This window comes from Apodemus sylvaticus, chromosome 8 (genome assembly GCF_947179515.1).
Source record: "Apodemus sylvaticus chromosome 8, mApoSyl1.1, whole genome shotgun sequence".
Lineage (NCBI taxonomy): Eukaryota > Metazoa > Chordata > Mammalia > Rodentia > Muridae > Apodemus > Apodemus sylvaticus.
Genome location: NC_067479.1, coordinates 95,144,008 through 95,159,128, shown reverse-complemented (window position 1 = coordinate 95,159,128; position 15,121 = coordinate 95,144,008). Strand labels below are relative to the sequence as shown.

Genomic DNA, 15,121 nt, shown 5'->3' with positions numbered 1-15,121 from the left:
CTCAATTTGTTCTACATAGGGGTAGAGAGTGACTACCAGAAGATCTTAGCTACCCCCTTCATGCAACCCCAAACTTCAACTTTTTTGTTTGTTTTTTCATGACAGGGTTTCTCTGTTTAGCCCTGGCTGTCCTGGAGCTCACTCTGTAGACCAGGCTGGCCTTGAACTCAGAAATCCTCCTGCCTCTGCCTCCCAGAGTGCTGGGATTAAAGGAATGGGCCACCACCACCCGGCGCTCAACGTTTTTTTTAAGTTATGTTTTGCTTTCATGTACATACATGTCTATACCTCATGAGATCACATATACACAGTGTAGATCAGGACCAAAAGGAAGCGTTTGATCTTCTGCAGCTAGAGTTACAGATAACTGTTAGCTGCCATGTTCAGAATCAAGCTCAGTTCCCCAGGAAGAGCAGCTTGCACTCTTAATGGCTAAGTCATCTCTCCAGTCCCAACCCTCATACCTTGTTTTTTTTTTTTTAATTTTTATTTTTTTTTACAGTTTTTTCTTTACAATCCAGTCATTGCCCCTGCCCCCGACCCCATCTGCCCTCTCACAGTTCCTCCTCCCCGATGTCTTCAAGAGAGGATGAGGATGGCCTCCCCACACACCTGCGGCCTCAAGCCTCTCCAGGGTCAGGCACATCTTCTCCCAGAGGCCCAACCCAGGCAGTTCCTCTGCTGTATATGTGTTGGGGGCCTCGGACTAGCTCATGTATGCTGCCTGGTTGGTGGCTCAGTGTCTGAGAGATCTCACCCGGGTAGTTGAGACTGCTGGTCTTCCTATGGGGTCACCCTCCTCCTCAGCCTCTTCCAGCCTTTCCCTAATTGAACCACAACGGTCCCCCAACTTCAATCCACTGGTTAGGTGTAAATATCTGCGTCTATCTCAGATGCTTGTTGGGCTTCTCAGAGGACAGCCATGCTAGGCTCCTGTCTGTACAACACCATAGCTAAGTAATAGTGTCAGGCCTTGAAGCCTCTTCTTTAGATGGATCCCAAGTTGGGCTGGTCACTGAACCTCCTTTCCCTCAGTCTCTTCTCCACTTTTGTCCCTGCAGTTCTTTTAGACAGGAACAATTCTGGGCCCTGACCCTCATACCTTTTTTAAACTAAAATTCATTTTTTAGTTTTGAATGTTAGATCTTCTTAAAGCTGAGGGGAACTTCATGACACCAAAATGAAAAAGAACCAAGTTAATGCACTAGACTTATGCATAAGGGATTCTTAACTCTATTTCACATAGATGTTTGGCTTAAAAAAAGAACAAGACATTAAATATATTGCTGACCTTCATTTTTATTTAAATATATTCATCTTGAAAGAGAGGAAACTACACAGAAAATATTATATATAAATGTAAACATGCATGTCTACATCAGAATTAAGCAAAATAAATTTTTAGGCACAAGATTTTAAATATCATTAAAGGACACAAGGAATCTAAGACAGAAATAACAGGAAACAAAAACACACAGTACCTAACACTTGAGTTGGTCTTCTCTTCCAAGCTACTGGTTAAGGCCTGAGTTTCAAAAAGTTTATGTTCCTTGCCAAATGGAAAGATCCAGTTTGGCTGTTCTTAATACTTATCTACAAAACAATTCTCTTTTAAAATAATTAATAAATATTGCACACACACACACACACACACACACACACACACACACACACACAAACAAAATCAGTCTCTCAAAAAAGGGAAGGACTTTGGAATTTTCAAGTTTCCCTATTACTACAGCACATCACCCACAGAGAAAACTATTCTGCTACAGAAATAAACAAGTGGCATTATTACAAATCTCTAGTTTCTCTGTATTGCATTTTCCCAATGTTTTTCAAAGGATTGCCATGGCATCTCTGTAGAGTGAGTCCACCTCACCCAAGTGAACATTGCATAGAGCAAATAGAAGGTAACTTACAGATTCAGTAGAGACTTGCATGGGTATTGTGTACAGAATCCAGCTTTGTCTCAGTGTCTGGAATGTTTCCCCGTTTACCCTCCATCATGGGGAGTTGTCTCCGTATCTTCCCCAACCAGAGTAGCACCTGCACGTCTAGTTCCAAGACGACAGCCCCTACTTTTGAGGCGCTAATACCAACCGAGACAAGGTGGAACAGTAGTTCGCATGTACACCATAGGCTCAAAGAAATGAAGTTTGTGAAATAGTGCCTGAGGAGCTCTGGAGAGAGGTTTAGAGTGGGCGAAGAGGAGGGGACAGCAAAGGCACAGCGACAGAAAGGGAGTCCTTTGGTTGGCACAAGGATACCCCTGAGAAGCCATCTGGGAGGCTACATTCTGGATTTCCAAAAATGGCTTTCTTACTCTGGTGGGGGAAGCGGAAAGAACCTCCGAAGGATTTGTGCCAAGAGCAAAAGCTGGAGCGGAACCATCGACAGAATGACGTGGTGCTGGGCAGGCCAGGCGACTGGGTAGTCAGAGGCACAGAAAGCTCCACTTACCAAGCCCAGTGCCACTTGTAAGTACTTCCTATGGCCACAGTCACAGACTAGCATGCCAAGACACCAGTTCTGTCTCCTCAAACCAACGCTCTTGAAAAAAAGCGGGGCAAGGGGAGTCTTAAATAGGCATTTTCAGTTCAAGTTCCTGGAACCTGCCACAGTTTGAACAGGTTAAGAGCAGTAAAACAATTCAATTCCCACATCTAGTGACAATTCAAGTCACCCACTCATAACCTTCACCTTCCCTGAGCTATCATTACCAAAGATTATAAAGCAATTATCAGTTTGCTATAAATAGGCTCCCACCTGCCAGTGGATGTACTGAGCACCTCCCAGTGGGCCGAGACAGCACAGGCACTAGTGCACACTCTGCATCTCAACTTGTGCAGAGAGGTGTAGATGTGCTGGGGGCCCCTGCCCCCCTCAGCTCACTTCAATCTCTGTGTGGATCAGTTGATCTATATGGTGCGTGACCACACAGCTGACCTATATGACCTAAGGCCCCACTGTGGACCACTCACTTCCTTTTTAGGTCCAGACCACCTTCCTCCACTAGAAAGGGGCGAGTGGAGAAACCCGAGGAAAGAACAGCATTATCAATGTCTTAGAGCGAAGATAGGGACTCCTAAGATATATTCATTCAGACTACAGAGAGGGGCAGCGACACACAAGTCACCACATACTTCCTCAGTGTGGAACCTACTAGTGACCAGGTTCCAGCAAGAACATTCATTTGGAAATGGCACACAGTAAAAGGCAATCTTGTGATTCTCTTTCTATGAAAACACCGCACCAGACTGGGAGCCAGGTACAAACAGTGGCCCAAAAGCAAACAGCTCCCAAAGACTGCGCCATCCTGCCCAACCCTGTCTGGATTCTCATCTGTGGAGGCCTGCTGCTGTTAACGTGCTCAGAGGCTCTTCACCACAGTCCTCTTTGACTCCTACCCTCGGCTACCATCCTGGGGATGAAGAACAACCTAGGGATGGAACCTAGGGATGGATACGCATGAAGGCAAAGGCCTCAGATGAGCTGTGGATGTCAGCATGGCGGGTGGTGGCTGCTGGATCTGCTCACTCTGCCTCGAATGTGCTGGAACTGCCTGGGTCTGAATCCAAGCTGAATGCCAGCAATGCTTTTGTCTTTTGGAATCTGATAGAAAGTTCCATGCAGAAGAATCTGAAGCCAGTGAGTATGGTTCCAACGAGGAAGTAGTGAGCAAGCTTGCCCAGGGACAGGTGACTGGCCGCTTCCTGTTGTGTGCTGCACCTTTCCAGCTGTGCTGAACTAAGCAGTTGGATCTCCAGCGCACGCATGCACACACACACACACACACACACACACACGCACACGCACGCGCACGCGCACGCGCACACGCACACGCACACACACACACACACACACACACACACACACACACACCACCCGCCCCCAAATGACCTAAAGACTCTTCCCAAGGCCAACTTATATGGTCTTGTCAAACTAGGTCAAAAAACTTCTTACCACTTTGTATCAACACTGTAAAGTGGTCTTAATGTATTTCTATGACACAATTTGAGGATCTCTTTTCTTTCCATACCCTTAAAAGACTTGTATTTGAGTGATAGAGATCACCCAGCCAAACTGAGGGCTGCTGAATTACTGGCCTAGGGAGATAGACTTTGAGTGTCCTAGACCAGGGTACACTGGCCTGTTTTTCCTTAACAATGTTACCCAAATAAAACAGAATTCTGTTAGTTCTCCTATAGATATACTTAAACTCTGAATCAAGAGATTGTTCAAAAATTACATGAGAAAATCACCCACCACCACCACGTTAAAGACTGAGTATCTGAGTGTTTCCAGGCCTTAACTCCTATTGGCTCTGATCCGCAACATCCTCCTGTGGCTCGTGGTCCCGGCAGACGTAGCTGAGTCTTGCACCATGTTCGCGTACCAGAAAGCAGATTTCAAAAGCCTGGTGCTAGTCATCACTGTCACTGCCAGACTCACTTAGCTGCAGGTCATTTCCTATGAAAGAAAACAAAACCAAATGAAAAGCATGGCCATTGGCCAGTAGCGACTTCCGCGGCTCCACTGCCCCTCCGCGGCTCCACTGCCCCTCCGCTTCCCTGTGCTCTACCAGCCACGTAGCTCACCACACTTTAATATGTTTTATTTTGCCTTCCCTTAAAATACCAAGATTTCCGTAAGATTCTTTGGCTGGCTGCTCAGCTATCACATCACAGTAAAAGCTTGTTAATCAGAGCTGGAGAGATGGCTCAAAGATAAAGAGCACTTGTTGCTCTCAGAGAGGACCCAGGTTCAAGTCCTAGCACCCACACAGTGGCTCCCAACCATCTGTAACTCCAAGTTCAGGGGAGCGGGTGCCCTTTCTGGCCTCCTCACCATCAGTGCATGTGGAGCAACACATATAGGCAGGAAAAACACACAAAGGAGAAAAAGAATAAATATAATTTAAAAATTAAAAAGCAAACAAAAATGAAAAACCAGAAAACTTTGCTAATAGAATTTATTAGCCAGGAAAACCTATCTGGCTCATGGAAAAGGCTGGAGCAGTCACACTTTTGAAAGAAACACTATTTTTATCATGTGCAAAGTACAGTTTGGTACTGCTTGTTAATATTGAAGAGGAACAGCAAAACAGGTTTAAATATGTTAATAAATAGCAAGAAAGTATAAATAACATACAGCATTTGTCAGACTAGTTCACATTAAGTTGATTTATAATTTGATTATTTTATGTATACCAGAGTTTGGCTTGCATGTGTGTATGTACATCATGAGGGTGTCTGGCACCCTTGGAGGTAAGAAGAGGAAGTTGGATCCCCTGTGAGCTGCCATGTGTGTGCTGGGAATTGAACCCAGGTCATCGGCAAGGACAAGTGCTTGTAAACCCTAAGCCATCTCTGCAGCTTCATTAAGTTGTTTTTAAAAAAGCTAAGTAGAGCCAGGTGTGGTGGCTCATGTCTATAATCTCAGTACCAAGGAGGCTGAGGCAGGAGGACCACAAACTCAAGGCCAGCCTGGTCCTATGCCACCATCCCAAATTCCAAAAGAGCTAAGGAAGAGTCTTCCCTGAAGTACGCTACTCCAATGTCCTCTCTGCCCATCTCTGTCCAAAGCATTTATATTACTTTAAATCTCAAGTTTGAACTAGTCAGTTTCTTATTTGGTATGTAGGTACCTAGGATTTAAGAGGACTTGACACTTCAAGCTCACATAACAGAAATGTATATAAAAGAACCTCAGCTGATACCAGCTGGATGAAAGTGAAGGTATTATTTCTAACTTCTATCCCAGCTTTTCTCTGTCCCTGGAGCCCTCTCAGAAGATCCATCCCCATCCCAAGGACTTAACTTTTATGTGAGGACACACTTCCTACCTGAACCTCAATTTGCACAGCAGGTAAGGGACACCAGGCAAAATGCTGAGGTGGTGAGGTCGGCAGGGGGAGGGGCTGCGGGTGGCCAGAGTAGGCAGGGGTCTGGCACGCCCTACCCATCCCCCAAGGCACAGCCCGGCCCGGAATGTCCATAGTGCTGAGACTGCTAATGACCGCTAATGACGGGCAACACAGCAGGGTTAACCAGTCTGCAATTCCACTTCTGCTGCTCCAAGTTCCTCAGAGGAAGATTACCAGGAGGGGGCTGTTCACCATGCGAGATTCCAGGGAGAGCAGAACTGCTCCACTCGGAAACAAAGCCAACTGTGTTCTGGCTTTCCTCTGTTTTATGTCAATTGGAGGAACAGCTACCCAAACACGACCACACTCCTTCTTTCCTCTTGCCAAAGGCTGGGAGGTGTCCAAAGAAGGTAATTAACTTTTAAAGGCCAGGAGGTAGGCAATGGAGACATATCTTAAATCTAGTATAAGGAAAATCAAAGAGCCTACACAATCATGTTTAAGCATTTTGCAGAAGACATAGCTACAAATCAGGGGCCTCCCCAGTTTGTCTTTGTCAAGACCTTTCCTGTGCCCTAACTGCCTGTAGTTGACAGGTTCTGGCACAAGGCAAAACAAGCTGCATGTGGCCCTCGCTGTCTGAGCCACCAAAGGAGGGCACACTTACTGAGCGTGTTCATGAGCTGAGAGCTTCCTTGGGGCCGGCTGGTTCCGTTGGCCACTGCAGGCCTGCTGTTGTAGGGCTGCTGGTGTGAGGACTGAGGAGGAGAGGGTGGGCCATTGTCCTCGCCTGCGCTGCTGGAGCTGTCGTCGTCACTTCCGGAGGAGCTCTCTGAGTCAGAGGAACTGCTCCCACTGCTGCTGCTCATCTGCTCAATAATGTCGACCTCGGCCCTCAGCTCTGCAACAACACAGCTGAGATGAGCGAACAATCCAACTGCAGAAGGGAAGCCACCTTCCCTGCTTCCCGAGGAAGCACGCCAAACCCCAGATCAACAAGAATACCTACTCTGTCTCCAGAGTTGATGGGATACTGAATTCACCAAAAGATGCTGAATTCACCAAAATAAACAAAACGCCTGTTTTCGAATGACTCTTCTGTGTAAGAAACACATCAGGGCTATTCATTATTCCCTTAGATAAATACTTTGATCTGAGTGTGGTGTGTGGCATAACCTAGCAGTTGGGCACTGTAGTTAGGAAGATTTTGAGTTCAAGATCAGACTGGGCTACAGAGCAGGACCTTGTCATACACAAAAAACCAAATGTGAATTATTGTATAAAACCCCAAGTAAGAGAAAAAGAAGAGAAAAGCATTTATCTAGCAATTGGAAGTCTGAGGGTTTATTTTTAGATCTCCCTGTCTTTCGTCTCTCTGTCACTAAAGACAGAAGAAAGGATTGATGCTGCCTCACAGCTCCAGGTCCAGCCCTAAGGGATGTCACACAGGCAGGAGCTTGAGGCTGAGCACAAGGCAGCTGAAGCTCTGCTCACACCAGTGACTCAGCCCAGGGAACGGTGCTGCACACTGGCGCATCTTCCTCAGTCTAATCCAGACAATCCCTCAAAGCGTGCCCAGAGGCTAAATCAGCCCTCTCAGGAGCACCAAGAGGGACAGATCCTGCACGCTGACAGCACTAAACATCACAATTGCTCAACAACAAGATCAAAGTCAATGGACTCTCTAAGGCAAGGCTGGACTGCCAGTCATTCTGAGTCCTTTCTGACTCCCAAAGGAGCCTGTAAGAAGTCCTGGTACGGAGGGCAAATGGCGGGGTGCCACGCCCTCCTTTTGCTTCTCACACCTTTGATCACAGCTATGCTTGTCCTGCATTTGCTGTGGATGTTTTCCCTAAGCAATCCAATGTCCCCGAACACCTGTGGGACTAACAATACAGCCACAGGCTTTTCCTGTCCAAACATCACCATGGCCTTACATGGCTCCAGCCCACTCTTGGCCTAATTTATATTACACTACAGTGGAAACTTCCACAAGAGCTTTCTAGAGTCAGAGACGGAAAATAGTCAAGAGGTGCCACAGCTGTTCAAAACTCAGGGTGGCTGTGTCTATGAGAAGGCAGATTTCTGCAGGGTAAGAAAGGCAAACTCCCAGGAACGAGCCTTCAGCTCCTCCTGTTCTCTGCTATTAGGGATTGCACTTGTTCTATAAAACTCATTAAGTGTGAAATATGCTTAGCCCCATAATGCCTGAGAGTCTGGAGGCCTGGAACACTCTGCCATGTGGGGCGAAAGCCACGGTAAGCTTGTCTCAAGTCTGCAAAGGAGAGGCCCAAGGCAGACCTCTAAGTCCTTCTGGACCAGACTGCATCCCATTGGCCTCGGCCTGCCAGGGTTACATGCTGAGTCAGCAGAGAGCATCTAACCCTGGCATTGTGGAGTTCCTTATTAAGGGCTTCTATTTGCATATACTGATCAATGGATGAGCCCAGAAGGAAGACACCTAGGGTATTCTTTCTGGTTGACTCTCCAGCCCTGTAAAGCTTTGGTTGATAGGGATGCTAATTTAAACCCTAAGCTTCTAAGAAGACAGTCACACACAAGCTACCACACCTGGACTCATTCTTGTCAACGTCCATGATAAAGTCTCAGTCCTCACAAACTCCAGAGCAGGGAGTTCTGCTGAGGTATCTATATGGCAGTGAGCTCCCCAAGTGAAGGCACCCTGCCCCCCACCCCCCAGGCTGGGCGGCTCTGGCTCTCTACCTCTTTTGATGTCATCCAGCTGGGGCTCAGGTGAGGGGTTATCCTTCACCGGAGAAGTCTTGGGTCCAGTTGGAGGCTTCATCGGGGCTCGGAACGGCATGGGCGGAGGTGGAGGGGGCGGTTGTGACGACTGTGAAGGCTGTGGGGGACGGGCAGGCTGCTGCTCCATCCGAGCTTGGATTTTACTGCTTCCCTCAGCTCTGAAATAGACATCAAATCAAGAGGCAAAGCAGTATTTCTCAGGATGACCAAGCACACAGGCAGCATTTGCAGAACCAATGTTCTTTCCAGGTGACTGAAAATCTAATCTTCTAATTTCACACAAGAACACACTCAATGTCCGTATGTCTACTGCATCCCAGAACTGTACTATGAATCAGTGATGCAGAGTCAGAGAAATGACCCTCTGCTTGCAAGGCGCTCACCTATGTACACCCTAAGAATTCAAGATCCTTTAGCCACAGCCTTCCAAGAGCTGAGGTTACAGATGTTCCACATCTAAGCTCAGCAGGAGATAAAGCACAGATACGATGTGATTAAGCATTTTTACAAGAAAGTATCACACTATGACTTGAGTTCAATATAAAGTTATAATAATACAAGTTTCTGGATAAACTTGATTATGAATTAGTCCACTGTTTCTTAGCTAAGAGCCTACAAATGCCCTAGAGGTCTCTGCAGACTCTGACCTAGCACATCTGGAGATTGCGGGCATAACCAGTGCCCAGGAGGTATACTGGGAGTCCCCAAATCGCGGAGTAGATAAACAACAGAGCACCGACAGGTATCCCAGGAGCAGCACATTTAAAACAGGCCTTGATACAAACCAACAGAGGAAAGGACAGAAACGGGTACTGCGGGCAATTTGCCTGAGGTAAGGGCTTAGCTCTAGCAGTCAAATTAGATAAATCGTAACTTCTGTAATCCCCAGTCTCCAAGAAACGTTTCCAAGGTTACTGGTAAAGATCAGGTGTGTTACACCTAAAACATTCTGTCCCATAATAATCTCAATAAACGGGAGCTGTTTCCTTTTCTAGGGAAACAGAAAAAAGGAACCAGACATCAAGTTCTAATTGTCTCTTAACACCTAATTAGTGTTCTGTGAGAAGGAGGGGTGAAGGGAGAACTGAGAGGAGGGGAGGGAGGGGAACTGTGATTAGGATGTAACTACATAAACAAATTAATGAAAAAAAAAAACTTATTTAGTGGACTTGTGATTTAGCTTAGTGGTAAGGGCACTCGCCTATTATATGCAAAGCTCTGGATCTGGACGCTTAGTATCCTCCCTGATAAGAACTTGAATCATTATCTTACAATAATTACTGTATTATAGTATGTTTTTATAATGTACTGACTTTTAAATAAACTCTAAGATTAAATGAACCCAAAAGTTCACTATTTTAAAAATTAGGGGGGGCTGGAGAGATGGCTCAGTGGTTAAGAGCACTGACTGCTTTTCTGAAAGTCCTGAGTTCAAACCCCAGCAACCACATGGTGGTTCACAACCATCGGTAACAAGATCTGACGCCCTCTTCTGGGGTGTCTGAAGACAGCTAGTGTACTATAAACACCTAAAACATTCTAATTTTAAGTGTATACATATAAATTGAATCCCCTACTTGGTAGGAGAAGAGCAATTATGAGTCTGACAAAATTGGCTCAATTATAAATACCTTGTTCTCCCCAATGACTTCATGTTTTAGCTCTCAAAAGCACTATTTCTTTTTACTGTATGTGAGAAAAATGTACATTTTATTATTGATGTGTGAGACAGGAGTAGCTGATATTACCGATTGAACACTATGAGCAAGCCAATGAATGTTCATGCCCTTATCAACTGGACTAAATGCCGCCAAGAGTTAGAGACCCCAAGGCCACCTGCCAGCGCGCAGAGTCAGCGCGCAGAGCCGTACCTTGTCTTCTTGACCTGAATGCTGCTGCTGAGCTTCTCCAGCACGTACTCCCCAGTGTCATGGTTGATAATGAGCACACAGTCTTTCTGATACGGCCGCTTGTTCCCTTTGAACACCGTCATTGGCGGGGTGGACCCCTGTTTGCCACAAAGGCGTAAGTATAAATACACCAGTCATGAACACTCTAACTAACAAGCGACTGGCCTCTGGCTTACTCCTCTGGTTTTCCAGACAAAAGGGAAGAACATTTACAGTAGGCACCTAGTTTTAAGTAATCGAGAAATATTGCACAAAAAACTTTAGGCAAATTTAGGTAAAAAGATTTACTAGGCAAATCTTTTAAGAATGTGGGGAAATGGCCTTTTGCCTGCTACATTTGACACTGGCTAAATTATATGACCCTTTGTTAAGGTCAATTATTTCCTCTGGCTTTCCATGAGTGTTTATTTTGGTTTGGTTTTGAAACAGGGTCTCATGTAGCTCAGGCTAGCCTTATACTCTCAATCATCTTGCTTCCACCTCTCAAAGGCTAGGATTATAGGGAAAGTATCATATCCAGCAACTACGATATATTCCTATATTTAAATTCTAGGCCTAAGCTGCACAAAGGCAAAAAATATACTCATTTGGTTTAAAGTTAATTCTTAGAGCTAGTACATTGGGCTAATACATTGTCACTGATTCAATATTTAATATGTTGTTCAGAATTTATAAAAGCACAAAACAAAACAACAAACTAAATTGCTTGGCTCTTCAGCCCTTAGCCGCTCAGTAGAACTTCGGTCCGCAGGAGCTCAGGGACCATGCACCTAACTCTTCGGTTTTCACTTGGGAAATTAAGAACCAATGGGAGATGATGTAATCTTCCGTGGACAACATGCAATAAAACTGGAGTCCAAATGAAGACTATTTCCTCTGCTCAAGGGTTTCCAGGTTTGTGTCACTAGCTACAGAACTTAAGAAGCATTTTTATTCTAACTTCTTTCTGTTTATTTGTTCTGTATGTATGTGTGGTGTGCATGCATGTTCTGTGTGTGGGCAGGAATATGTACAGGTGCACGTGTGTGTATACATGCACCTAGAAGCCCAGAGCTGACCTCAGGGACCTTCCTCAATCTTTCTCCACCTTTCTTTTTTTGAGGCAGGGCCTTTGCCGAACCCAACTAAGTCGCTAGCCAGCTTGTCCGGGGATACCACGTCCTTGCCTGTGTAAATGTGGGCTCAGAGCAGCTGCCGTGTCTGCCTGGCTTTCTACTCGGGTTCTGAGACCCCAGATTCCAGTCCTCATGCATGAGTGCTTCATCCCCTCAAGCCATCTCCCCAGCCAAAGTACCGTGAGTGCAAACACAAGGCCTCGTTTCTGTTTTCCTTTGGCTGAACTGGGGCCAGGGAACACGTGCAGAATCTCACTTCAAACTTTGTGCAGTCCTCCTGCATCTGCTTCCCGAGTGGAATTCTACTCATGCTAATGAAATACTTGTCTTTTTATAGAAATGATAAGCTTTTTACTCGGGTTCACAAGTCATTGTTCTAGTCTCTTTAACTTGATAAACAAGGCAGTGATGGCACATACCTTTAATCCCAGCACTTGGTAGGCAGAAGCAGGCAGATTTCTGAGTTCAAGGACAGCCTGGTCTACTCTACTATACTCTATACTGGACAGAGAGAGGGAGTCAGGACTAAAGACCAAGAACTACCTTAAACCAAGCCCCAAGATGCATGAGTAACAACCCACCTGACTCCTAAATTCCTTTTTTACTTATGTTAGCTCTTTAAAAATCTAAAAGAATAAAAATAAAAAATAAATAAATAGAAGGAAATCTGAACTGTAAATAAAACACAAGGTCCGTCCCATGAGACCAACACTGGAAAGAACTTACAGGGATGTGCGGCAGCGTGATGGTGACTTCATCTCCTTTGCCAACCTGCAGTTCTCCTTCGCAGGATGTGTCTATCGATGCCGGCTTAAAGTCGTCTAAAAGGAAACAATGGATAGTTCCCACTGGGTGGCTGAAAATGAAGACGTCTTGGGTATTTTAATTTCAGATTAAATAAAAACAGTCGAGGATTCCTTTATGTGTGTGTTCCTGTATGTGCATAGGTACATGTGTGTTCCTACATGTGCAGAGGTACATGTGTGTTCCTGCATGTGCAGAGGTACATGTGTGTTCCTGCATGTGCAGAGGTACATGTGTGCTCCTGCATGTGCAGAGGCTCGTGTGCACAGGGATCTGCAGGCACCTATGGGAGACAGCTTCAGATACTCTCACTAGCCTGGGACTCACTGAACAAAGCCAGCTGGCCGGCGGGTCTCCAGGGATCCTCCGGGCTCACTCTCCCTGGCACTGAGATTGGAACTGTTTACCCTGTGGCTCTTTATGAGGATTCCCACTCAGATAGTCATATTTTCACAGCAAGTACTTCCCAGCTTAAGCCAGCTGTCCAGTACCATCACTGACAATTCTAAAAGACTTTATCATAGAAAACTTCATATACTTCATTCGTAGTATAATGAGCCCCAAATGCTCTGATGCAATGGTGAACAACGAGAAACACGGCTACAGACGCTGCCTTCAACTACACTACCGTTCCAGTGCAGGGAGCAGAAGCTTGCATACTCTCTGCAGCTTACATACTTTTATGTTAGTGCAAGATAATCCCTTCTTCCAAGTGACAGGTAAACAATTAACAGCTCACCACCATAAGTTAATTATTAGAACTGTGTGTATAAAAGCAACACAGCAAACATTCTTGACTATAAATCCTACATGAGACATAGCCACATAACGTTGACCTCTTTTTGCACAGAAGTGTTCAAAAATAGAACATGCCACATACAAGTTCTCATTTTGGTGGGGGAAAAAAAAGCATTCAAAAACCGTCTGGATATGTTCAGCAGCAGACTGGTGAACTCCAGAAGTTACCTTGCTTATTCTTGCAAATTAAATGTACATATACAGTAGAAACAGGCATTTTACTTCATGTTAACTCCACACCTGACTCAAACTGAAGGCCAGGGGAACATGTGCAGAATCTCACTTAAACATATACTGCCCTTCTATGGAGGAAAAAAATTAGCCAACTGGGAAATGACAATCTTATCATTTCCCCAATGCTGTCTCTCTGCAACAGCTGGGTCTGCTGTCAGTGCACAGATGCGGCGGCGTGACAAGAGGCCACACAAAGATGGAACTTTAATATCTAACACACCTCCTGCCTGTGTGTTGAGTCACATCGATTAGCTCCCATGACAAAGCAGGTCTTAACCCATACTAATGCCACCGGAAACCCGAAGCCTGTGAATCACAGAGGGATGTGCTTGGTCAGCCACGTCCTGACTCAGGGCACACAGAGGAAGCACCCCTCTCAGAGTCTATAATCATGTAGAAAAAGGCCTGACATGATGACTCTGTCCACATTCCTTATGTTGCTGTCTTCATTTTCCAAACATAGATCAGACTTTAACTTCTGTCAGATTCACAAACTCTAATTTTATTTTTCACCCACAAGTGAGTTGGCCCAGAAGTCAAGGTGATGTCGGTGACTTAAAGCCATTAACCTCAGCTAGGTATGGTGGATCAGGTCCACATTTGCAGCACTACAGAGACTGAGGCAGGAGGACTGCAGCATGTTCAGGGCTGGCCTGAATTATATAGTAACTTCTAGGCCTGCATCACCTAGTGTAAGACTGTCTCAAATAGCAGCAGCAGCAGCAACAACAACAACAAAATCAGTGTCAAACGAAGCAGAGACGAAGAGAAAACCTGATGGGTGGCACGAAGAATGTGGATTCCCTGGCAGTGGAGACGACCAAGAGCAAGGAGAAAGGAAAGCAAGGAAGGGAATGGAGTAAATGATGCTCGTGGCAAACGGGAAGGTTTTTCCAGGCAGGGTAAGAGCACTGATGGAATAATTCGACAAAGAGAACGGGGACACAAGGGAGGAGAAAGAGGCATCGCTACAAAGGAGTAAAGTGTGGCTTAAGAGCTGGGAAGGGTAATTTGAAATAAAGGGGCCATGACCTTCTGAAATGGTATTTGAGACTGTAAGGTAAAAGAAGAGTTGTCAGCAACCAGAGGTTTGGTTTGGGAGAAGCGATCTGAAAATAAGTTCCAGGGGATATGGGATGAGAGGTACGGAAAGCGACGCTTTGAGAGCTGGGATTAGACAGGAGTCTGGGCTGGCACGTGGCGGCCAGAGAGCCCCAAGTGAACCTCGAGGGGCGCTCACTCACAGCGAATGGTGTGGAAGGAGGCCCGCGGCCGTTTCTCGAAGCTCTCCCCGAGCCGCAGGCAGTGCTCCTCACGGTCCAGCAGCGGGTTCGCCGTGCCGTTCATGGCTTTGCACTTGCCTGGCACCCGGATCGGCGCTCTCCTCGCGCGGCCGCAGTCCCGGATCCCCGCGCAAGCTGCCCGCCGGACTGCGCTCCCGGGACACAGCTCCGGAGCGCGCACCGAACCAAGTCCGCGCCCACCCGGGGCCGGAAACCAATCTACTCCGCGTCTGGAGAGACTCTGAGGAAGTGAGGCCGCTGCACTTCCGGCATTGGGGAGGGACTTCCGTTTCCCCAGCGGAAATAGCGGGGGCAGTGCCATGGAGAGAGAATTCCCCGGAA

The 15,121-nt window shown here is 46.2% G+C and overlaps 1 protein-coding gene across 1 annotated transcript; it reads right to left on the bottom strand.

Moving 5' to 3' along the window:
* Positions 1–1,281: 1,281 nt before the first annotated feature.
* Positions 1,282–15,116, bottom strand: Eaf1 (ELL associated factor 1). Its single transcript, XM_052190091.1, has 6 exons — positions 14,741–15,116; positions 12,387–12,481; positions 10,507–10,643; positions 8,594–8,793; positions 6,537–6,770; positions 1,282–4,473 (listed from the first exon to the last, which is right to left on the bottom strand). The coding sequence occupies exons 1-6, from the start codon at positions 15,099–15,101 to the stop codon at positions 4,427–4,429; spliced, it is 1,074 nt and encodes a 357-aa protein (XP_052046051.1). The 5' UTR covers positions 15,102–15,116; the 3' UTR covers positions 1,282–4,426.
* Between the last annotated feature and the right edge of the window lie 5 nt (positions 15,117–15,121).